Below are 25353 nucleotides of genomic sequence, written 5' to 3' on the forward strand. Positions count from 1 at the left end.
ATTCCTTTTTGTGAGTTAAATTCAGCAGTACATCCAGGATAAAAACAAAGCAAGAGACACGGTCCAGTGCTTGACAGCACTGTCAAGCTGAGTGTGACTTCCAGTTCTTCAATCTACCTGGGTCGGACTGGCTTAAATTACAAATGGGGCTGGGTTTTGATAGAGCAGGCAATAGTTTGTGTCACTTTTCTTGGGTGTATGTGTGTGATATTGAGAATTCTGCAGGCTTGGTAGTTACCTGGTGCTTTTTTCTTGAGGGAAAAATGCCTTAAAGAAAGTTGAAGGAGCTGATAGACCTGCTGCTTATGTCGGTCCATTGCTGTTGCACAGCACCAGATTTTAGGATGTGCGAAATTGTAATTCGTGTGCTCGCTTACTTTTAAAGGAGCAGCATTACGGCTGGGCGAGCTGGCTTGCTGTGCTGGTTAACGGGGTGATTTGCTGCTCTTTATTCCCTGAGAGCTCCTAGCACAGACCGGGCTCATGTCACGCCAGGTGGTGAATGCAGAGGATTAAAGACTGTCCCTGCCCTGTAGGGTCTAAGACAACTCAGAAGCTGTGGTTGCCTCCAACTTATCCAGTCCAACTGTTGTCAGGCGCCTCTGTTCAGGCCAGTCTTAACCTTCTCCCCATGCTGGGCTGCAGCAGCAGTGTCAAATATTGCGTTGCCTGTTTCCTCAGCGAGGGAAAATCCAGTCGTCGTAGGAAGAAAGGGCAATAGACTGGAAGTGACTATATGACAGCACTTGTCATACCCGACAGGCTGAAAATGGAAAGGTTCTTGCTAGGGTTGAAGCTGGCCAAGCTGAACTAATACTGGACCCATACATTAAATGTGAGTGTGTGCAGCAAGTTTTACAGATCAGCAAAGATTTTAGCAGGGATTCCCAAAGAATCCTAATGGGCTAGGGCAGCCAGCTTCCCAAGAGCACTGTGCCTGTCTCCCCTTTCCTTCCCAGGCATGGGGAGCGCACGTGGAAGAGATGCCACAGCAACTTGGGCTCTGGGCCTGTGTGCTAGGAGGAGAGCAGGGGAGCAGTGCACTCTATGTTGGCGGTTTTCAAGCAGTTGAGGTTTGTGCTTTCCTAGATATCTTCTGGTAGAACCATGGAAACTGCTGATTCCTAGATAGTGGAGTGAAATCCAGGCAAGAAGACTCCTTCAGTAGTAAAGAGGCACCCAGATGTTTGCAGATCACTGGTCAGAAAATGCTGCTCACGTGGAAAGAAATGGAGCAGAGACAGCTGCCGAGAAGGGTTGGTGCGTGGGCTAAGTGGTTCTGGAGGATGAGCGGTGTGTATCAAGCTGAGATCACAGCCACCAAATGCTTTTGAGAACATGTCTTCATCTCAGTCTGGCCAGCCCTTACTCCCCAGCACGGCATCAGCTACAGCAAGAGGACTGTATGTACGCGAGTGCCTGAGCCAGGTGGGTTGTACGGACACTGCGTGGAGGGGACCTACCCCAAATGTGCCATCATGGAAAGGCAGAGGTGAGACCTGTTGGATCTATTACCCCAAGGGCAGTGGAGAAAACAGTTGGAAGTATCTCCTGGGGTTACAACATGCAGCAATACAGTGATAAAGAATTACTTTTGCCCCAGCTGCTTACCTGTAAAATGTTCTTTTAACCCACCCTTCCTCAAACGTGCTTCATTAGGCTCTAAGTCAGGCAAGGAAATTGAAGCAGGTGCTTAATGCATGTATCGCAGTGCTGCCATGGACTGAGCCTGAGACAGTCAGATTTGGACTCATCCATATGCATCTAAATGTAAGCCTTGGTAAGTACTGAGAAAGTTGTCTCAGCTTCCTCAAGTCAGCAGGAGAGCTGGACACCTCTGAGAGGTGATTCATCTCCTGAGATTGGTATTTAGGGAGGTGGAATGAATCACTCTCTGGAGGCACCCATCAAACAGGAGAGGCAATAGTCTGTGTAGGAGATAAATACAAGCAATTTGATATTGAGTTGTGTGTCAGTGTGCTGACTGCTTTTACACTCGGATCTTAGGAGACCCATGAACCAGCCTGGATTTATTGCAATGTTTCTTGAAAGTAGAAGCTATATCATAATTATTTAATAATGAGATGCATATGAGTGATTTCTGGAGTGTCCTGGGTCTAAACTCCTTTCACAACAACTTTATGTCAAAGCAGCCTCATGGCTTTCATTGAAGCTACTCTTGATTTACTGCAGTGAAAGTAAAAATGAGAGTTTAACTCAGAATGTCTGTTTCTTTTTGGAAATATCACTGCATTTTAGCAATGACAAGATTCGTTTTCAAAGGATTTTTTTATAGATATTCATAACCTTTTGTTTTGGAGTAAAGTGTATAAATTGGGAAACTATTGGAGGCACATCTGGTATAATTTATTACAAAGTTTGTAACAGAGGTTTTCTTTAATGAGATGGTGTGCAGCTTTGAATCAAGTGATTTGTGTTTATCTGTTGCTCAGTCAGTGCTGAAGTGGTGAAAAGCTAATCTGATCCCAGGCCAATGAATCCTGCAGTTGGCTTGAGTTGATGTTGGGTCAAGTATATCTGGGGAAAAGAAAGTCACGTAGGTCTGTTGCAGCAGAGGATATCCTTTTAAATGTATGTTCAAGGGACTCATTCAGGAGTTGTTATTGAGGTGGTCTCATAGGGACTGTTTTATGTAAGCAAAAGCTTAAAATAAAGTCCTTGCTCCAGAGCTGCAATAAGGGGACAAAGGCGTGTAAATCACTGGGGGTTGTTCCCTCAGACAGGTATGTGTTGGCTTCACCTGAATAAAAACATCTGATGGTCCAGCTCCCTCCTCCTCACAGAGCAGTCTGATGTGGATGTACCCCCGTTGTCCTCCTTGGAGGCTAAGCCAAAGCTCACTAAAATCAGCTGGTCTTCCCAGGAACTGCATCAGGGATTGGATCAGTATCAGTCCCCGTGACCTGGAGTCGTTTGCTGGCATGGGCTTAGCTTGGCTGGACACCGGGGAGCAGATATACTTCTGGATGCCTCTGCGCTGCCCTCTTCTTCCTCTGCAGCACTGGGGCAGCTTGGCTTGGCTTTCCCCAGCAGCACTTAGCCAGAAAGTTGCCCTCTGAGACATTCATGGTGTGCAGGGGTCTTACAGTCTTTCATGTGACTTCTTTGCGAGTTGCGTAGGTAGTGGAGGGAGTGTATTTGTGTGCCTGGTTCTGCCCTTCCCAGGCTTCGTTCTGGATACAGTGTCCAGTTGGGTAAGGAAGGAACAACAAACCAGAGGCTCTTTGCATGGGAAAAGTTCTGTGCTGAAGGAGGAGATGTTCATACCCTAACTGGAGGTCAGTGTTTTCTAACTCCAGAGTTGTCACAGCTAAGCATGAGATGTTGACACAGCATTTGTTTTTCAAGGCAAATGGAGATGCCAGCAACATTTTCTGACAGCAGAATTCAGTCCAAAATATTCTACTCCAAATGGATGTTTTAAATCTTTTTTTGTAGATCAATGTAGATCATTTTGTGTAGAAGTTGTAGAAGTTTTGATTTCAACATACAAAAATCATTCTTCATTTGCAGCACTTTCTTCTACATTCCTTCAAACTCTAAATAAGTTATGTCACGCCCAGTAACTTTAAAATATATGTAGCCAGTATGTTCCAAAATACATACTCCAGCTGCCAGATCCATTACAGATGTTCTCAAATAAATCTTTTTTTCCAAGATCTGTTCTGACACCCCCACGCTGGTGTTGATGTATTATTTTTGGTGTCAAATCAATGGAATTCCTTGTCAGTGCTTAAACAGAGGCGGTGATAAATTTGTTTGAGTTATGCTGAAATGAGAATGGGGAAAAAAGTCTTCTTGGCTTAAAGTGAGTAAGGAGGAAAAAAAGCCAGGGAAAAAATATTTCCATGCTTTTAACTATACTTTCAGTAAAATGTGGATGGATGAACAAGTGCAACAAAGATTTGAACAGAGATTTGGGTTTTTTAATAATTGACTTCATGTGTTTTGAGGAAGGGTCTCAATCCAGAGCAATACAAAGAGGAGCCATTTACTGCAGTAAGAAACAAGCTAAGAAGTCCTCCACAGATAGCTGGCCATTACGCTCGTGCATCAGGGTTCCCAAAAGGGCGGTCTGCAGGTTGGTTACAGCCACCAAAGCCTTTATATGCTTCCTACAAAGGTCTTGTTTTGTTTTGTTTTGTTTTTTGTTTTTGTTTTTTAATGGTTGCAGCTGTTGAACATAATGGGTGTTGCAGCCTGGATTAATTTTGTGCTGCAGTTCCCAGTCAGAGGTTTTAGGACACAGCCTTGGATGCAGAGCATGTACATCATATTCCCTGGTTTGCCCGGAAAGCATCCATCTCAGAGCAGGTTCTACATAAGAACATGTAGCTGATGTGCAGAAAGATGGGTTTACAGACTTGCAAGTGTTTATCAGGTTTGCATGCAGAAGCCAAGGCATCAAGCATATGGCAATTAATATGGGAACTCTAATCTCAGTGCTCAGCAGCCAGCTGTGGGGATCTGGGGAGATGAGAATCAACCATTGCATGAGTAGATGGCTTTGTGCAACTTATTTAGCGACTATTTCCCACTTGCCTTATCTGCAAAAGGTGGATAATCATATATATATATATCTACCCATATGACCTGGCTGTATCGAGTGTAAATGGAAGCTCCTTGACTCTTCAATATATGTGTGTTAAATCTCAGTGTTATTACTACTACTGCTACTTCTAACAATAACATGGTGCATTTGCATGTACTCTGTGCACAGATCTCACCATCTTTCCATTCCAAGCACAGCCAGTGTGTACAAACACTACACCTTGTCCTGCTGGGGTCTTTCACAGACCTTGAAGTTTATACGAACAGATGTCACTGATGCTCTGACTGCAGATTTCATCTAGCAGATCGTATCAGGCACTGGGACAGTAGCATGATGTAGCTTCCATATTGGCAGCGCAGTCCAAAACCTCTGTGTGGCAACCAGAGAAGCTGGGAGCAAATACATGCTGCGGGTGCCAGGACCAAGTGGAATCCCAGGTTGTTTTCACAACTGACATAGACCATGCACAGATGGTCCTGCCTGATTCCGGTTGTTTTAATTTAATTCTGAATTCCTTAAGTTGCCAGATCTCATAGTGTTAGATGCAGATGCACTCAACTCCTCATTAGCTCTTTATATATCTTTTGGTCAAAACTGACTTATGGTATTTGCAGTTGGCAGAACTGGGCACATGTTTTCTCTTTGATTTAATGGCGCATCCTCAGTCTATCCAGTTATTGTCAGGTTTTCTTGCTCTTTATATCTTGGTTTAGATTGTTGTGCTTCTTTTCCAGATCTTAGTTATAAGTGGAATCAAGGTCCATGGCCTTATTGTTCAGCAGTCTGAATCTTAAATCAGGAGAAGTTAGCACCTTGGGACTAGGTCCCAACACTGGACCAAAAAGCCAAGGAGATGCAGGGCTGGAAGGTGACTTCAGGAAGTTATCTGTGTCATCCCTCCTCTAAGGCACAGTCAGATACACCTTGACCATCCCTGACAGGTATCTCTGTCATTTGTCTCTGCCGTGAGACCATTTCTCAGGCACTTAATGATCACTGTAGTCAGAGCTTTCCTTCTCCCCAGGTGTGATGTGGGACGTGAGGGTGGTCTTTCCTCAGGCTTTGGATGGTGCAACAGGGGGAGAGCGCAGATTGCAGTGTCTGTTTCGATCCGGAGCGCAGTGCGTTGGTGGTGGTCAGAGGAGTGGGAGGTGGGAAGCTGCGTGGGTGAGGTTTGGTACCTAAGCACAAGACATGACTGGTGTGTACGGGACAGGGGGGGTTTGACTGTCTAACCTGGATTTCCTCCCCTGACAATTAGGCTGGAACTGCTCATCTGGAAGGGTAATTAGGTGCAAGGGTGTAGGGTGACACATCCCTGATCAGGCGCTTAAGTTAGTTATAGGATGTGAAATTTAAGTTTGTCCTGGTTTCAGCTAGGATAGAGTTAATTTTCTTCCTAGTAGCTGGTATAGTGCAGTGGTTTGGATTTAGTATGAGAATAATGTTGATAACACACTGATGTTTTTAGTTGTTGCTGAGTAGTGTTTATACTAAGTCAAGGATTTTTCAGCTTTTCATGCCCAGCCAGCAAGAAGGCTGGAGAGGCACAAGAAGCTGGGAGGGAACACAGCCAGGACAGCTGACCCAAACTGGCCAAAGGGATATTCCATACCATAGGACATCATGCCCAGTATATAAACTGGGGGGAGTTGGCCGGGAGGGGCGGATCGCTGCTCGGGAACTAACTGGGCATTGGTCGGCGAGTGGTGAGCAATTGCATTGTGCATCACTTGTTTTGTATATTCTAATTCTTTTAGAATTATTATTTTCATTTTTATTATTATCATCATTATCATTATAATTTCCTTCCTTTCTGTCCTATTAAACTGTCTTTACCTCAACCCACGAGGGGTTTTTTTTTTTCAATTCTCTCCCTCATCCCACTGGGAGGGGGGGGAGTGAGTGAGTGGCTGCATGGTGCTTAATTGCCGGCTGGGGTTAAACCACGACAAAGTTATTTACTCCCTTCGCTGCCTCTTTGTTCACTTTATAGCAAGGGTAGGAGGGCACATGGAAGCTGTTGAGATTTCTAATTGTGAGTGAAGTTGCTGTCTGCTGATTTGAAGTGAAGGGCTGTGTACAGACACTGAAGGGATAATTGGCAGAAATTGCTGATGGATGTCACTGTTAAACTACAACAAAAATATCTGCTTTTTTGCTTTCTGCTCTTGACAATAGTTAATCATAGTACAAGAGGAAATGCTGTACACCATCACTGAGTCATTTGTTTTTCATTAAAATCTGAAAATCTTGTTTTCCCCTAGGGCAAAAAGAAATTTGTTGTAACCTTCTCATCCCCTTCAAACATAAAAACTTCCAGAACAAGCAAATAGTAGATGAACAAGGCATTACTCTGAAGGGACATACATGCTTAACTCTAATACACAGAGACCATTGCAGTGTCGCGGAAGGGTGTGTTTAAATGGAGAACATCGTCTCTAAACATCTGAGACATGGTGAAATGATTTTTCTTCACTGAACAAGAGATGCTTATTCCTCAAACCTGTGGAGCGCACTGTCTGCAAAGACACTCTCCCTGTTGTTTGTTTGCTTGGTTTTAGTAAGTGTAATTACGGCTTCATGTCCTGAGTGAAACTGCTGGTTCTGAATTCACTAAAAGTTGGGGAGAATTTTCCCTTGAATTTTAACTTCCCAGGTCAGCTATTATCTTCAGGTACTTTAGTGTATGCCCAGAACAGGTTTGCTGATTGTACTGAGTTGCTGTGGGTTTACACCAGCATAAGGAAGGGCAGGATTTGATTTTACAGGCAGTCCCTTTGGCTGAAATAAAGTAAGCTATGGACCTAACTCGCCATTGGATTGATAGTTTTGGATAGCCCTGCCCCCAGTTGTGTGCTAACAGTAGCAAACAATCCAATTAAAGCCATGGCTAATCCAACCTAATGAGGTTTTATTGTTGTAAAATGGACAGAAGAAGCTCTCTTCACCTCTACCAATAGCAGTGCAACTCAGTCCCCTTTCCTGTAGGGCCATGTGCATCTGATATTTCCCTGGCCACAAAATTCACATCATCTTCTCCTTACTGCATGACATTAAGACCAGAATTTCATTGCAAAAGTCTCCAGCCCTCATAATCATGAACTGACTGTTACCAACGCAAGCATGTGTACAGGCTGCTGGAAACAATAGGCTTGTGATGTGTGAGTGAGTCCGTCATCGCCGCGGATGCTCACTCTAACAGGTAACGTTGCAGTGTAAAGGAAATGTTGTCAATTCTTTCACCGGTGCCCAATTTAGCAGGAACATTCAATTGACGTACTTTCCACATAACACCAGACTGTCTTCTACCTCCATCCATCTGTCAAAACCCGGCAATTGTTTCTGCGGCAGTGATACGAAGACATAATTTTGTCAATGCAAAAACAATGACATATTAGGAGCTGAGATTTTGAGGACGTGGTAAAATAAGCATATTTTAATACTGAATGAGTTAAAAGGTAGATTGTAGATGCCTTGACTGACTTTTTGGAAAAGCTGGTCTCTCTCCTGCCTACAGTGGTAGCCACAGGTGACCACTGCTCTGCAGGGCTTTGGGGACATAATACAAAGAAACTGTCCAGCTCATTTGCATCACCTATTTAACCATTGATTTAATTGTGTAATCAAAAAAAAAAAGAGCGTGTATGCTCTGGTATGTGCATACCAGCAAGCCAGATGTCTCTAAATAAGCCAACACTTTGTGTCGCTAATCCAGTGTCATGAATGCACGGATGGCTTTCGGAAGGGAATTCAGTTACCTGTTTGAGAGGTTCTAAATTTCCATCAGGGCAGTTGGTTAAAAAAGAAAAGAAAAAATCAATTCTGTGATGACCTGGCCATAAAAATTACTTCCAGGACTGCATTTTTATGTTGCATTGATTATTTTACTGGAAGTCCATTTGATCCATTTTTAGTAACAACTTTGAGACCAGAAAAGTTGCCCCAAATGAAATGGCATGGGTTTTTTTGTATTCCAAGCACTGCTGTCACATGCTAAATATGTCATATACATGAAGATAATCTGAAAAGAATTGGTTTTGAACCTCAAAGCGTAATCCCTTCTCTCCAAGGCCCCTGAAAAATAACAAAGTGATTTTTCTAGCCAAGGTGAGGACATATTTTCTCACTGTGTGAGCTGCATATGGAATCTGTATATGAACGAAAAGCCACAAGTCATGTATCGCATCTTGCAGAGGGTCAAGGGGCAAGGGAGCTGCGCATAATTTACAGATGGATGGTGAAAATGGTTGTCAGGACAAGGCATGTGTTGCTGGTTCCTGGTTTGAATGGACACGACAGCAGCAGGGCATGGTAGTCACCCCCTCCCACAGCTGGGACTCAGAATGGTGTTCAAGAACGTGAAAAGGCATGGACTTCAGTGATATTAATCATGTGGTTTAGGTTAGTCACAAGCATAATTACCTTGCTAAATTGAAGTACACTGGGATAAGTATATAATAGTTAATGCAAGACAAAGACAGACTTTGTTAGAAGTATGTGGAAAGCCATGGGTTCCCCTTGCTGGTTTGCCTTTGGTCTCCATGTGCAGAGAAATGGCTTTACTTCTTATGCTATAAACATCTGCATTTGCAGGGCAAGGAAAAAGATTTTTTTGAAACAGAAGAATAAACTAAAAATAATCTTAAAAAATGGGAAAGAGCAAGGGTTTGTTTTTATCCAATAATGAAAAGTCATCCAGATGGATTTGACTCATTAAGACGTGCTTGATACAATCATGTGTGGTCCTTTCCAGTTCTCCCTTCCCTACTTTGTCAGTCCCATGGGCTGAGTGTTGCTTTGACACTCGATTATAACCTCCAAGTAATGAAGGAACACTTCTAACAGCAAGGTCTGGCAGTCTGGCAAGGTTTTTCCTATTTGTTAGTTTTTTCCCCATCTCTTCCAGAAGCGTTCCCTTAAAATATCAAATTGTCATGGTTTAACCCCAGCCGGCAACTAAGCCCCACACAGCCGCTCACTCACTCCCCCCTGGTGGGATGGGGGAGAGAATCAGAAGGGTAAAAGTGAGAAAACTCGTGGCTTGAGATAAAGACAGTTTAATAGGTAAAGCAAAAACCATGCACGCAAGCAAAGCAAAACAAGGACTTCATTCACCGCTTCCCATCGGCAGGCAGGTGTTCAGCCAGCTCCAGGAAAGCAGGGCTCCATCACGCGTAACGGTTACTTGGGAAGACAAACGCCATCACTCCAAACATCCCCCCCTTCCTTCTTCTTCCCCCAGCTTTATATGCTGAGCGTGACATCATGTGGTATGGAATATCCCTTTGGTCAGTTGGGGTCAGCTGTCCCGGCTGTGTCCCCTCCCAACTCCTTGTGCACCCCCAGTCTACTTGCTGGTGGGGTGGTGTGAGAAGCAGAAAAGGCCTTGACTCTGTGTAAGCCCTGCTCAGCAATAGTTAAAACATCCCTGTGTTATCAACGCTGTTTCCAGCACAAATCCAAAACACAGCCCCATACTAGCTACTATGAAGAAAACGAACTCTATCCCAGCTGAAACCAGCACACAAATGATGCCCAAAATGTAGATTCATTCTCAGCCTATGATTCGTCTCTGCTAAAGCCACAAATTGTGTTCATGCTTGGCATTGACTGTGTCAGTCTACAGAAACTGGATGAGGCTTCTGTACACAGTGAGTTACAGATACCTGTTGCAACCTCTTGCATCGCATAGTCAGGTTAAAAGAAGGTCAGGTAAAGTAGTCAGGTAAAAAGTCCCACGCAGTGTAAATATCTCTGCTCAAGATGGTTGTCCAAGGTCAGGTTGGACGGGGCTCTGAGCAACCTGATCTAGTTGAAGATGTCCCTGCTCATTGCAGGGAGGGTTGGACTAGATGACCTTTAAAGGTCCCTTCCACCCCAAACCATTCTGTCATTCTATGATTCTATTATGCCCTGTATAGTTATGTGGAGATGCAGATAGTCCCAGGGCACTGTTTTTCTCATCCTAAGGTTGACATCTAAAATCAGTCAAATGAATCAGACCCAGGCAGTGTCACTCCTCCTTCGCTGTGGAGGAGGTTTGTTATAGTACCTTTGTGGTGCATAGTTGCTTCTCCATTTGCATGCGGCAAGTTGCGGCAGCACCCTGCTGTTGTCCTCTCTGGAGAGGACATGGTCTCACTGCCTGAGACGATAAGGTCTCCATAAGCGTGTGGGATTTATGCAGGTATACAGAAGTTCAATGGAAAATGCTGCTCTTGATCTCTAAATTTGAAAGGTCTTAGTGGATCCCTGCTTGATAGCTGGTAATTGCTGTGTGAGACAAAGAAGCAGAGTTACATGAGTTCTGCCTTCCCTTCCTCTCATGTGGGGTAACATTGCACATGTGCAAGGTTTCATTGCTGTACTGTGTAAATGGTGATTTGTTGTCCTTGCTGCTGATACCAGGTTTGGATAAGTTAGCGCAGTATATATCTCTTCACCTTCCCTGTCAAAGTATATCCTTAAAATATGTTCAGATTCAGTAGCATTAGATGGCCCAGGCTTTCTAGCTGTAACAATGAAATATTGATAAATTGCCATGCTATCTGATTGCTTTCAAGCATAAGGGAAGAAGAATTCAGTAAATCAAGCAGTGACTGTCGATTAAATGCAATCTCTTGAATTGCAGTTTTGGTCTCAACTGCTGAGTTTCTCAATGTACAGGAAAAGATTGATGCTGCTTTGTTGTACCAGATATAAATAACTCAGAGCTCTTTTTGCATGTGAGGAAAAATAGATTTCCTTGAAATTTTGGTTGTGGATCATCTGCTAGACTTCTGCCGAGTGTAATGTGAATCTTGATCTTCTAAATTATATCTGAATTGAGATGTAGCATGTGTCTTTCAACTTAATGAAATCTCTTTTAATGATGCATATCAAAGTGAGTAGTGATTTGGGTCAAGGCACCTTGGTGGCTGATTCTCTGAGGACAGGTAGTCAGCAAATGCTTTCTGAAAACAAAACTTCTTTAAGTTGAAAATTTGTGTGCGCCTTTTTGAAAATATAGCCCCAAAACTACTAACTGTCTTAATCTCATGGAGGCTGGAACTAACTTTCAGCTGTCACATAAAGGTGTTATGCTGCTTCTGGTGGGGTGACTGGCCCAGGGCTGCCATTTCTAATGCAGTTTTCAACCTCAGAGTGACTTGCAAGATGCTTACTAAGTAGGTAATGTTATCCTAGTTTGGTACAAGTGGGAGGAGTAATGCTTAGCGTTATGAAACAAGTAGAACAAAGTCATGAGGGGAGTTGTGTGGCTGATAGATCATGATTTTCTCCATTAAAAAGAAAATATATGAAGAGGAATGGCTTTTTAAAGGTCTGAAAATATCCAGTAGGTTCTAAAAAGCTCTGTAGAGAGTAATGCTCATCCAAAAATGAAGAGAGATGATACAGTGCTTAAACATCATATAGGTCTTAATACTTCAAAGTCAACTTTTGTGGGGCTACTGTCATAGACTATGGCTTGTATACCACGTTGATTGAATTTGTAGAACTGTGTGGCAAGGTGGGACCTGGACTTGGGCATCCTCCTTGTGTCAGAGTTCCCTCATACTGGACAGAGGAGAAAGGGAAGAGCATCTTTGAGAAAGATCGTCTCTAGGGGTTAGCTGCTGGTTCAGTTGCTTGTCTACCTGGTGGGTGCAAACCAACCTTGGAGGCTCTAAATAGGCTGAGAGAGGGTTTTTCTGTATAATACCATATTCTATACGTCTCTTCCTTTGCGATCTTTATAGTTAGACCTGGTTAATCAAACATAGCTTTAAGTTCACTGAAGGTTATACGAACCCTCTGAACCTCCTCTGGCAAAAGAGTGTTGTCTTGATTCATGCAGTCTCTTGAATCTTGAATACAGTCCTTGCTTTAGAGTATACTTTTATGTTGCTGTTTGGCATGAAGTTATTTGCACGAAGTGTACTTGAATGGCTCGTGTTGCAACGGAGAATGTTGCCCTCTGAGATGTCTGCCATATTTGTTGTACATTTGGCACCTTACACATGGGGTTTGTGTCTGTTTTTGTATTCTTTACAATGTGAAATAGGTGTGATTGTCAAATTAAATCCTTCCAAGTCATGGCAAGGTCAGTGGCTGCTCTGGGTGTATGCGTCTTCTGTAAATTTAGGTAAGAGGGTCACCAGTTGAAGTAGCAGCTGCAAAACAAGCGGTGGGTGATCTCAACTGACCATGAACACACATGTATGCTTACCAAAATGGCCTGTCATCTTGACCTTCTGAGAAGAGGACTCTCTTGTGCTGCTCATGTGTTGACCTCTTATGCAGACACCTTCAATAAATTTGGGAGTACGTGCAAGATCATCAGGCTCACTGCCAGATTCCAACACTGCACTCTTTTCTGTTGTTTGCTGGTTCTTAATCCAGTCCTTCTCTTCTCGTAAAATGTGGTGTCCTTCTCACTGGCAAACTTTTCATCTCGTACCACTGGTATTTCTGTGACGTGGGTCTTGTCTGCTGCCTTGTGCCTCTATACAGCCTCTGTGTGAAATGCAGCGTCTTGGTGTTGTCCACACCTAGCAGAAGAAGAAAAAGCAACTTCCCTGAAGATACGGAGATTCTGATTTGGTGCATGTAAAGGCTTAAAACTGGCGTCTTCAATGGTTTAGCAGAAGTCTTCATCCAAAAGACCTGTCAGTGGCTGTGGCTTCATTCCATACAAGAGCCTCAAGGATCATTCTGGAGGATGGAAAGGGGAAGCTCTCCTCTGGAGAGACTGTCACCACTGACCCCAGGAGACAATGGTTCCTCAGCCCTCCTTTCCACCCTAAGGGAGAATGGTGACCTCTCCTTTTGCCTGATTCAGTGTCAGTGCTCAGGAAGGGGCCCACGTGAGTACAAATTCCTTTGCCTGTTCAGACCCTATGGATGGAGCCGTGGGGCTAAGAATATACTGCAGCATAGGGCTCTCATTTCTTCAGGGGAAAGACTGGTTTTCATGCAGCACCTTTTTTTTCTATAAGGGGGGAGAGAGTTAAGTATTTATTTACTGACTTATTTATTTTATTCTGACCAGAGCTGAAACCTTGATTTTTGCAGTATGCTTCCTTTCTCCCGCTGAATCGTTTGTATGCATTTCACTGACAGAGTGTTTCAAAGCCCCGCTTTCCTCCAGGGAGTTTACAGCCAAACTGATGCAAACTCTTTCTTCTCAGGTGCCTCACGATCATCTGTCATCCAATGCAAGCCAGGAGGCAACTGCCCCAGCAGACACAGAGGCATGACTAGGCAGCTCTCCCCTCTAACTGTTGCTGAAGATTCTGCTGCTCCCATTCTTGAGCTGCAGAATCGAAGTCCCTCGGGAATCTGTCGGCACAGCAGAGTCGAGAGGCAGAGCAGATCAGGTAGGCATAACAGCCGCATTCCCGGCGTCACAGCATGCCTGCGAAAGGCCTCTTTCGTCTGTCTTTTGAAAGATGGTGCAGAGTCCGAGCATGTTGACGTTGGTTTACGGTGCTGCGAACAGCAAAGCCACATGAAAGTCCTTCCTGTACCTGTGTGCAAACTGGGGTTAGGTGGGAAGGAAGCAAGGATGGGAGGAAAAGGCCTGGGCCTCAGTAGGTACATGTAATGTGTTAGATATCTGAGAAATAAGGCCAGTAGGCACAGAAGATCTTGAAAGGATGATTAACGTTAGCACACAAGTTAGTTTTTACAAAGTGGTTATGTTTCCTCAGCTTCAGCCTGGCCAGAGACCAGGACCCTTAAGAGCCAGCCATGTTCCTTCTCAAAGACAATGACAATCTCAGCTCATACCATGGATGGTCTGATGAAGAGGAAGAGAAGGAGCAACAGGTGGAAGGATATCTAGGGAAGACCATCACAGTTCAGATCATCGATCTGCTGCACATCAGGGCTTCCATCAGGAATGCATCACCCACCTTACTGCAGAAGTTTAGCTCAAATGAACCTGTAGGTATGGTGAACGCTGTCTTCTTCACCATGATGTCCATCCATCATCAGCAGGGATGGGATGGGAGCAATTACAATATGCAGCCACAGGCCTTTGAGTCTGCTGAACTGTACTGTTGAGGAGGAGAGAGACATTAAATGACTGAAATAATTTAACTGTCCAAGTTCTTTGGAAGACTGACTGTGTAGATACTGTGAGCAAAAAGGGGAGGAAGAACAGGTTGGATCTCCCTTGCACACTGGAGTTGTGGGAGAGGAACCTTCCTCTTGTTACTTCACCACTGACGGCAGCAAGAGTCAGCCATTTTCTTCTTGTGTTGGAAAATGGAGGGATCTCATACTCCAGGAGTACTCTCTTGATGGAAACCCTCAGAAAAATATTGGAGGTGATTATTGCTGCAAGGAGTGGATGATACAGCATCTTGGAGTAAAGATCATATCTAAGATACCAGAAAACTGATCTGTTCTCATTTTCGCAGGTATCAGGCTGAAATAACTGTGCATGCTGGCACTAGGGTACATCCAAAATCAGAATTCATCTTCACTAAGAAAGGACTTTAGGCCACTTGAGAAGAGGGTAGTGCCTTGACATCATACTCTTCTAAACTCTTTATTTTGCATTTATTGATTTCCCTTTTTATCCTGATCTTCCCTTCCACATCAGTGAGGTCTAAGTAGGACTGACCTGACAGGTAGGTAAACGAGTATAAAGAATATTGTTTTCTAGGATGTAGTTGCCAACTAGTCAAAAGACTTCAGAAGAAAAGCTGTACGTTTTGGTTTTCGTCATCTCACTCTTCTGAAAAATGAAAGCAAAAGGCTTTTCTGTTACCATCTTGTCACAGAGACATCACAAGCAAGAATTACATTATAGACAAAAGGGCCATGCAGGGGTATTTCTGCTAGCTGCCTTTCAACACAGTTTGCCATTGACCAGTGTCATCTCCATGTGTCACCTGCAGTGTCATCTGCATTCTTTCCCTGTCATTTCATCCTTGTGGAGTTCTCCGATTGTTTCTGTGCTCTTGACAGGGCAAATCTGTTGGTTTGTTTCAGACCGAACTAAATCCAGACACCCAGGATTTCTGCTACCTTGCTAATTGTAAAATGCTATCTACCAACCACTTTGGCTGACCAATTTGTTTTCTCCTCATTAGCATATCATTTGCTATCTGAACACAAGTGCTACTTTCTAGCTTACTCCAGCCCCAGCTTCATGACTTGGAAATCCTTAAACCTATTTAGTATGAATTGTGTGCCTGCTCGCCGTGTGTCTTTGAGTTCAAGCCCTGTAATTATTTTTAAAGATATTTCTTATCTTGTCCTTTTGATTCTTTGGCCAAGATTTAGGTGTGCACATCCCATGGATTTTGAAAGCAACCGTCAAGCTACTATGTCACTTTGGCTGGGGATCCATCTCAATTTCACTTAAATTAAGTGTAAATATCTAGTCTAGGGAGAGATAAGTGCCTCCAGTGGGCTTAGATATATATGAGGATGAAATCAGCTACCTTCTCACCATGCCTGTCCATTATCATTAAATATAAAGGGGCCCTGGACAACACGTTTAGTCTGAATACACGATTATTTGCTAACTACATTACACGGGATGAATCCTACCCATTCAGCACTTACGAAAACTCCCCACTGTACATTTAATCAGGCTAAAACTTACATAGGTCTTTAAATCCAAGGCAGGACTTGCAACAGGTGTGTATTTCTGTGCCTTTCCCTAACATTCAAACCTGGGACTGTAAAATCCAATTCAAACGCTAATGGTAGTGTCATGCATAGTAACAGCAATTACATAGTTATTTGGTAATTGAAAAATAGAAAGCATGGATAAAGGTGCTTTAGTCTTCTATCATTGTATGATTATTTTAACTGTTAGCTGAAGGACTAATTGCATGGTAGTTTTGCTTAGCAGGAAAACCTGCAAGTGCATGTTACATAATATATTCTTTTTAAGCCATTCTAACTTGCAAATAAACTGTAATTTACCTTTTAATAGAAGTTGTCAGTCATTATTAGTACCATAAAAATATCTATTTTCTCTCAGCAGCCAAAGAGAATGCTAAAATGATGCTTGCCTTTTCAGACCTGTGTCTGATTATCCTCTGCATGTTTTTAATAAACCTGTAATTTTATTTAAATTCTTGATTCACCACTAAACAATGGAGCCACTGAATACTGATTATTTTTAGGAAAAAAATACACCATACAATTACAATTACAAAAAGCTCCGTGTCCTGGTTAGGAAAATTCTTGATTGCAAATGCGCTCCCTGCTATGACGAATCGTTTTTTAGATGTAATTTTGGTCTAATGTAATAACTTGGAACCTCAGTCTGACATTTCTTTATGGCTGCAGCAGAAACAGTAATATAAGAGGAAAGTAAACCTGAGTCTGAAAGGGTACCTTTTTCACATTCAAGTTGAATGTAGGACAGCGTATGCTGTCACTGCAGTGGATCTATAGCTCCTCTTAACATCAACAATTATATTGTTTCTTATATATATCACATCATGTATTGATGCGACTGATAATTGATAGTAATAGTTAAGAACAGCTGCAGGTCATGATTTTTAGAAGGAACTCCTGTTTCTTCATCAAACTGATGTGATACGGTCTAATGGGGTAAATGGTTGGAGCTCAGTGCTGCCACATGAGCTCATGAGACAACACTATTAGGGTTCCTCAGTATCCAACGCAGTTCAATCCGTTGTTTTCAGCTGGGATCTGTGAAATCAAAATAGGGTTCATGGGCTGCATCTCTGGAAGATGTGTCTGGAGAGCAAGTCGCCAGTCAGTAAGATAAAATTCTCTACACTTCTGTTAGGAAATCTGCAGTGGTCTGCAGATTAGATCTGAAAAGTACTGTACTAAAATGGGAAATGACAACTTTCCGATTCCTCTTTGTTTATGTGTAGAGGTTTATTTCTAGGCATGCCAAGCTTCAGTTTTGTCCAGATTCCTTTTTTAACTTCAAAAACGTAAATACACTAAGTTAACTGAAAAAAAGCCTTTCTCCGCTTGGGTATATAAAACCACCAAACTGTTTCTTTTTTCCCTCCCAACTTGCAAATAAAAAAGTGATTCTTTAGTTAAAATCTTGCATAATAAGAACTTGTTCCTGGCTTCAGATGTACAGGCTCAGATAGCTTTTATGTTGCACGCATGCACAGTAATTGACTTTATAATGTCGTTGGTTCCAAGGGATGTAGCTTTATTCTAGCAGTTTGGCTGACGGAAGGAAAGAAGGGCTGATAAAGCAAACGGTGGCAACAGCTTAACCATAACGCTGTTACCTCAGGCCTCGGTATTGTGTTTGTATTTTGTTCCTATCCCCTTGAAATGACAGAGACGGTATTACCGAAGTATTTCTGTGCAGGATTTCAGTGTTTGTGGGACATAGAGGCATTACAGGGAGAAGGCAAGGGATGGTTTGTGTCTGGATCAGAAGGGGAGATTTTGCCAAGAATTGTTTCGAATGCATTCATTATGTGTGCAACTCTACTCTTTTTCTATTTTTTTTTTTTCAGGAGAAGAAGGAACACAAACACACACAGAGAGCAGCAGCCAAGAAGCTGAAGGACAGACACGATGCCAGTCTTGCACATCCACATTTCTCAAGCTTATCTGGAGATTTCTGATCATTTTGTCCGTCTCTTCCTCCTGGGTTGGGACCACACAGTTTGTCAAAATCACGTATGAGACCTTTGACTGTCCTTTTTTCATGACTTGGTTCTCAACAAACTGGAACATTATGATTTTTCCCATTTATTATTCTGGGCACCTTGCAACTGCACAGGAAAAGCAGTCTCCAATCAAAAAATTCAGGTAGGCTTTATCATGGCAGTATCCCTTTAAACAACCTGATTTCTGTGGACTGAGGTCACTGCTCTTCTCAGTTTGACCCATGGTGTCAAAAGGCAGAATAAAGGTCATGCTGCAGAAAGTCTCATTCATAAATAGCTTACAGAAGGCTAACAGATGAGTGATATATGCTTGAAAAAATGGATAATTGATTGTTAGAGGGGTTTTTTACTTAGCTGAAAAGGTCAGTAATTTGCTTATAATCTTGCTATTATATTATCTAATATCTCTACATTTTGTGTTCTTGTCTGAATCAGGCCATTAATTAATCAGTTCTGGTCCATTTATGATAGAACAGTAGTGTAAAGTGCAACGAAAACAACTCATAGTTGAGACGAAAGATGCTCAAAGTTGAGGAGATGGTTTCCGTGTGGAACACCATGGCTTGCTCTCTATGCTCAGCAAGTATAGCAGGATGAAAACTGCCCTTTCCTCCTCCTGCTGGATCATAGCATACTAGTAGCCTTCTCTGCTCTCTTTTGTGTGGGGTGGGAATTAAAGCAGGTTGCAGACTCTTGGTTTTCCTCCCTCTGTAGCTCTGAGGGGTAAGTTGGCATAGCTGAGTGGCTGTCATCCTGAGGAAATGATGTGAAGGCTTTGTCCCGTCTTCTGTCAGGCTCCACGTGGAAATACCTCTTCCTCTGTGTTGTGAGAGCCATGGGAAGACATCCTTCTCACTCCAGCCTTTCCTTACGCCACATGGCTGCATGTTGCAATTGAACCCTCAACCTCAGGTGCAAAGGAGTCCATAGTACTAACTATAACATTAGTCTGCAGGGGTGGAAATTTATAAATCCCTCTTCAGTAGCCACTGTGAAATCATAGAAATACAAGGTTAGAGGGGAACCCAAAGAGATCATCCGGTCCAACCACCAGGACTGCAGCAGGACCAAGCTGGCTTAGCTTCACCCTAGCCAGCTCTTAAGAAAGCTGTATCTAACCTGTCCTCAGCGCCTGGAAGTACCACCACGTTCTGGGACAATTCATTTCACAGTTCCTCCTCCACTTCCATTATTCTACCGATCTGACAGTGATGTAGAAGTTGCTTTAAAGGATGGAACTAAATTCAGCTTGCCAAGAGAGAACACACCTTGGCCATAGAGGGAAGAAATTCACAGGCTAATTTTGAGCTGGGACCCAGTTCTGTTAGTGCCGTGCAGACTTGCTTTGAAAACAATCTTACTGACTTCAGCAGAATTGTCTGTTCTGCAAGGTATTAACCAGCGTGTGGCCCGTACCTTGTTCCCGCTGACAGAGGGTTCAGCACAGCTGTCATTGAGCACACAGGGACTTCAATTTGTGACTGTCAGGCTGGAGTGTAGCAGGGCCAAATTCTTCCCTCAGCTGCTTTTGCCAGGATCTGGGATGTAATTTGGCCCTAAATTATCATTTCTGTCAAATCAGCGTGACTGAAATTGAACAGTTGCACTTAATTAACTGCTTCTCTGAAAACCCTAGTGCTTTGTACGTTAATGATGCCTTCATTCAGATTCTTGCTGGAGTATTTGTGAGAACATTAACGGTGTCAGCTTGGCTTCTGGGTATGGGGTAAAGTAATAACAAATGCACAGCAGATAAGGAAGAAGGTGAGAATAAATATCTCTGCAGATAGATCCTCTGCAGTTTGTTGATTGATTGTATATCCATCAGAGGAAAATTTTGGGCAAAACGTTTGTGGCAATGCATAATATAAGTATGCTTAAATAATTGATAACATTTCCCAAGCTGTTAGGAGTTCGGCTTTTAAAGTTGAGGACACATGCTTGCATGCCCAGAGGAATTTCTGCACGCACGGAGATTAGAAGTAGTTTTGTGAATGTGTGGAAACAGGAGGCCGATGTTAGAGCTGATGGGCCAACTGAAAGGCATCTTCCCAGGGTATTTCCTGCTCCAGATACATCACGAACTCACATCCGAGGGAGGAGGTAACTGCTGGCAAATACTGACTTTATGATGGGGACCAACTACTTGGACTGCACCGTGTTATAACTTGACAAGCCAAACTCTTTCAGTTTGGGTATGGGAACGGGCATCTCTTCAGAATGACTTAAAGAATTGAAAAGCATCACTTGTAGTTTTTAAATTAAATTCAGAGAGTTGTAGACAGATTTAGTTCGGAAAGGATCTTTGGAGGTCATTTAACCCAGCCTCCTATCCAGAACAGGGTTATTTTCAAAGCTAGATCAATTGTTTGTATAATTGCTTGGTTTGTGTTCTTGATATTGTTCCTGTTACAGGGCTTTTTATTACATTTTGTAAGATTTCTTGTTGCTTCATTTGCTGGTTTTATTTCTGTGGAGTAGCAAATTCCTGTCAATAAAGCCCATCCTGTAGCGATTCCAGGCCTGCCTCAGAGTCCAGAGATGGTTTGTCGTTGTGTTTCTGGAGGATGTAGTTACTCACTAGGAGCTTTAAAGACATATGACATTTTGTCCAGCAGATATTCCCAGTGGATCAGAACAAACAGTGTCTATGATATCTTGGCAGAGATCAGTGATCATGCGAGTGACTTGCAGAGCGCTGCCTCAGGCTGGCAACGCTGTACAGAGCCACTGTTACTTTAATAAATCCCACTTGGAAGGATAGAAGTCTCAATCTTCAACTTTAGATTGGCTTTCTGAAAGGTTTGTAATCTTTGAGATTGTAAATTGTGTATTTCTTACCTTTCACACTTTACCTTAGAGATTAAATTTTGTGGCCTTAGAAACTAACTCATGGTTATTACCTTCCTGCTGCATTTCAGCAAAGTATCTTGGTTGTCTTGAGGTAGAAGACACAGCTCTTGGTATCCCCTCAGTATTGTAGATAAAAGGTATGTCCCACATAAAGAGCTTGAAACTCCTTGCATTAGTGGTGGATAAAATGATCTGAAGCTCAGTAAGCTCAGCAATAGGAAATCTAACCCTGCCAGTATTTGCTACAGCAGAAGACACTCCACAGACTTGATGCAGGATCCTAATAGAGTTATGATTTGGAATAGGTGGATGATATTTTCAATGTCAATAAATTTTGCCTCCCCATCTGCCATCTTGGCTTCTCAAGGACAAACACTGTGACATTCAGCAGCTTTCTGCCAGAATATATCCACGATGTAATCGCTGAGGTTAGTCCTACAGGACTATGCAGCCTTGGGGCACTGGCTAAGAAGAGTGTTGGTAGGTGCAGGTTTAATCATATGAACATGTTGGGAAGAGTTGGTTTTCCAGCAAGAAGGATAACAAGATGTGAGCATCACTTGAAGTAAAAAGAGAGCCATAAGTAGCTGATATTTGCTGTCATCTGCAAGTTTGTCACCTACAAATCTGTGTTGCAGCAGTAGCTCAGTCCAGCTTCCTCAGCCACTTGTGGAATAGCACTGCAAATCTAGGTCTTCACTGCAAAGGGCTTTTCGGAGGAGAGTTGAGGATCTCTGTTGCCTGCAGCTGCTCCAACCCTGAATGGCTCAACAGTAGGGAGGAAGACCAGCAGCTCAAAACCAGGGCTTCCCTTGGACCATTCCTGTTGGGAGACAGCATTCCCGTGGTGCTGCCCCCCAACCCAGACACTGCTTACGTGAGAGGTTCACGCATAATTCCCTTTCCTTTTGCTCCAGGTCTTGAGCAGACAAATACAGCTGGCCAGACTCTTTCATAATGTTCAGACTTGGTCAGTCCTGGAAAACAATTCACCAGTTGCTTAACCACCATTACTCTGTTCGGTGTCTGTCTCCTGACATGGAGCTGGAAGATATTATATTGCAGCAGATGCCATCGTTTAGATAGAAGGACCAAATGACATAGTAACAACTTGTGCTCACAAAAGATCCCTCCGTGCTTCTTGCTACCATAATGTCACTGGTGGCCTTGCCAAGTTTTAATCCAGGTGATGTAATTACATTCGCTGTATTCACGTTACCTCAGGTAACGTCTGTTAGCTCTGTTTTTTCTGTAAGCTGTTTTAAAACCAGCTGCTGCATTACACACTCCAGAGGCTGGTGTGTGTCAGGGGTGATTAAACCCATTCTTCTGCAGGGGCTGGCATGAGAATAACTAAAAGGCGACCCAAGCTATTTAGTGGGTGCCAGAGGCAAAGCTGCATGACTGCCTGAGGTGCTGTAATTCCTGAGAGCATGGCACACTGCCCAGAGCTGATGGCTGAGGGCTACCTGCAAATAAAAAGAGCTATTTATGTGAGAGGGCAGGTTTTAAATAGACTTCTTGTGCATTTGGAAATAGTTTCTGTCATAGTTTCAAGGTCAGCTGCCCTTAGATATGTCTCTGCCTTTAAGTCAACAGCCTTACAGATATTATCTGTATGGGGAGGGATCCATGGAGCCCTCTCTCCTGAGCCCAGGGTTTTAATCACTGTCATGTCTGATGACTCCTGCAAGTTTAATTTTAGTTGCATGCCAAAGAGGCTGAGTTAACCACTGAGCAAACAGCCCTCGCAAAGCTCGAGGCAGTCTACTGTAGCCATGACTGGGAAAATAAAGTATTCTTCCTATCTCCTCATTCGCTGGGCATTATTCATGGAGTTCTCCTAGGCATGGAGGTGAATTCATCAAGTCTCTGTCTTGCTCAGCACGACCCTGTCACAAGTCTTTGCTGTATTTTTTTAATTGAGAGGTGAGGAACCACTGGTCCCTGTTTTGTCTGGTCATTGTATCCTGCTGTGTGTGATGAAGGCTCTTCCATCTGCTTAAACAGCCCATTGCTTGGCGCCTGTGAAGCATTTCCAGTTTTCTTTTCCAAGCTGTGAATTTCTGCTCTTCCCTCCCACTGCTTCTGGGAACTCAGAGATAAGTGACATTTGCGAGGTTGCCACAACTGCCTCTCCCAAATAGTTGACCAGCCCACAGAGTCCAACCCAGAATAATATAATAATCACTGAGTCTTCCTCCTTCCAAGGATTCACAGTCAGGGCACTTGGACTCCATCCTCCTGACTCTGCTCTGAGTTTGTCTGTGTGCGGACATCCCAGAGATCTGCAGGACAACAAAACCTGACCCATTCTGGCATCCCCCCACCCTTTTTGGCTGTGGAAGCCACCCACCCTCCCCGTGGATGGAGGAGCAGAAGCTCCGGGCTTATTCCCAGCATCTCCCTGGCAGTGGGGGGCCACGATGGATGACTGGGGTATAATTTCCCATGGCAAATTTGTAGAAGAGCTTTTCCTGCTGCCTTGCAGACTCCACCAGAGTGACGTGCTTGGATGGTTTTGCTGTTGCCTTTGTACGCTATCACCATAGCACTGGGGTACTTAACTGTGCCCTGCATTACTGGAAGCAGCCCAAGCACCTTTCTCTCTTGTTTTGACACAGCACAAGCTTGTTTCCTCTAAGACAGATCCTGACAGCTTCTGAGACAGGTTGGATTTAAAACCGTATAACGATCCAGTCGTGCATCAAAAACGATGGCAGAATTCCCACTGGGTTGGAGAGAGCAGGCTCCATACAGGCCTGTAGTTCACAATGCAGATCTGTTCTTGCCAGGAGACGGGGCATCCTGGCTCTGGTGTCATGTAATGGTGACACAGCCATGGTGCATCCAGGTCAGAGGCTACCTGTCTTGAGTCTTAAGGGGAGAAAAACATCTTTTAAATGTAAACTGCTATATCTGTATGTCAACAAACATTCAAGTCTGTGCTACCAATGAGTAGGTTCTCACACAAGGAAACTCATCACCTTTAACTCCTGTTGAAATCAGTGATACAAAAACCTACAGTCAAAATTAAGCATCTATTTATTTGCTTCACTGAGTATTTGCTTTGCATCTCAGATAAATGATACATACCACTAGCTATTCTCTTTCTATGTGTAACGTTTCTCTTCTGATCTTTGGAGAACAGGCTGACTTCTGAGAACATCGAGGTCAACTGGAGTGAAGGAGATAATTAGCAGATCCGCCTGCCTGAGTGTTAACTTGTTGGAGACCCTGGCACAGAGTTTGAGAAAGGAATTTATTATTACCAGAAATGACTGCTTTGTACCCCAGGTCATTTTAGTGGCAGCAGGGAATGAATGGTTATTAAGTAGAATCATAGAATCATTTAGGTTAAGATATAGCTGATCTCATGTATTACATAGATGTCATTATTCTACTTTCCTCAAAACGAGAGTGATGGTTTCCATTCTTAATAGTAAAAAACTGCAATATTTTTAACAGCAGAATTCCCCAGAATTACTAAAAATGGTTTAGGAGACCTGAAAACGATTCTGTTGTTAAAGGCAAAGGCAAATCAGAATAATTATTACACTGCCACCACCCCACCACCACCCCCCCCAAATAACAAGTGTTTTTGACTTCACATTGCGGTGCATTCTTTGGAGTTACTAATTAGTTCTACATAATCAGTGTTTTAGCAATCTTCCAAACACAGCCATATTTGGCTGTGAATACTTTGGGGCCCCAAGGCCTCATGGCATTTAGATTAGTCCCTTAATGTTGCCTCGTAAGGATGTGTTGCAGATTGATGGTACCTTGGTTCACTCCATTGGTGTTTCGGTTGTATGAAGCATTCGCCTCGCATGTTTTAAATAGATGGGTCAGAGAGCCTACCATGTCAAGAAATGAAGCGTACTGGGAATATCTCGAGGAATACCTTTAACCAAGAATGCAGACAGTGGAGTTCCTAAAAAAGGTCCTTCCCAATTTGGGAAAGGTAGAGATGTTTCAGGAGGGGTGCAGTGATGTGCCTTTAATCAAGCTGCATGCTTGAGTACTTCGTCTCTCCTTAGGCCACGCAAGTATCACTTTGCACAGGAGTGCTGTCCCCGAAAGCAGTGTCTTCTGAGCTGACCCTTCCCTTTTGTGAAATCCTAAGAAGCAAACAGCTCACTTTTAAGTTATGTGAGACACAGTGTTTGGGAAGCTAGAGATTTTGTTTGCAATTTAATCCACAAGGAAATGTCTCTAAGTGAACACAACTTTTCCCTGTATAATAAAATAAAGCTGTTAAATACCCTTCCCTCTCCTTTCCTTCCTTTTCTTAAACTC

At 43.2% G+C, this 25353-nt stretch overlaps 1 protein-coding gene across 4 annotated transcripts in view; it reads left to right on the forward strand.

Moving 5' to 3' along the window:
- SLC35F4 (solute carrier family 35 member F4) overlaps positions 1 to 25353 on the forward strand; it is a 130525-nt gene that overhangs the window by 92733 nt on the left and 12439 nt on the right. For 2 of the 4 annotated variants that reach the window (XM_050898524.1, XM_050898526.1), the window contains exons 2-3: positions 13747 to 13935; positions 18046 to 18343. In XM_050898524.1, the coding sequence (XP_050754481.1) occupies positions 13747 to 13935; positions 18046 to 18343 (487 nt within the window). Of the gene's footprint in view, positions 1 to 13746; positions 13936 to 18045; positions 18344 to 25353 lie in introns of those variants that run through there. The other 2 variants (XM_050898525.1, XM_050898528.1) reach the window with 2 other exon arrangements.

Source organism: Gymnogyps californianus, chromosome 5, assembly GCF_018139145.2.
Source record: "Gymnogyps californianus isolate 813 chromosome 5, ASM1813914v2, whole genome shotgun sequence".
Taxonomy (NCBI): domain Eukaryota; kingdom Metazoa; phylum Chordata; class Aves; order Accipitriformes; family Cathartidae; genus Gymnogyps; species Gymnogyps californianus.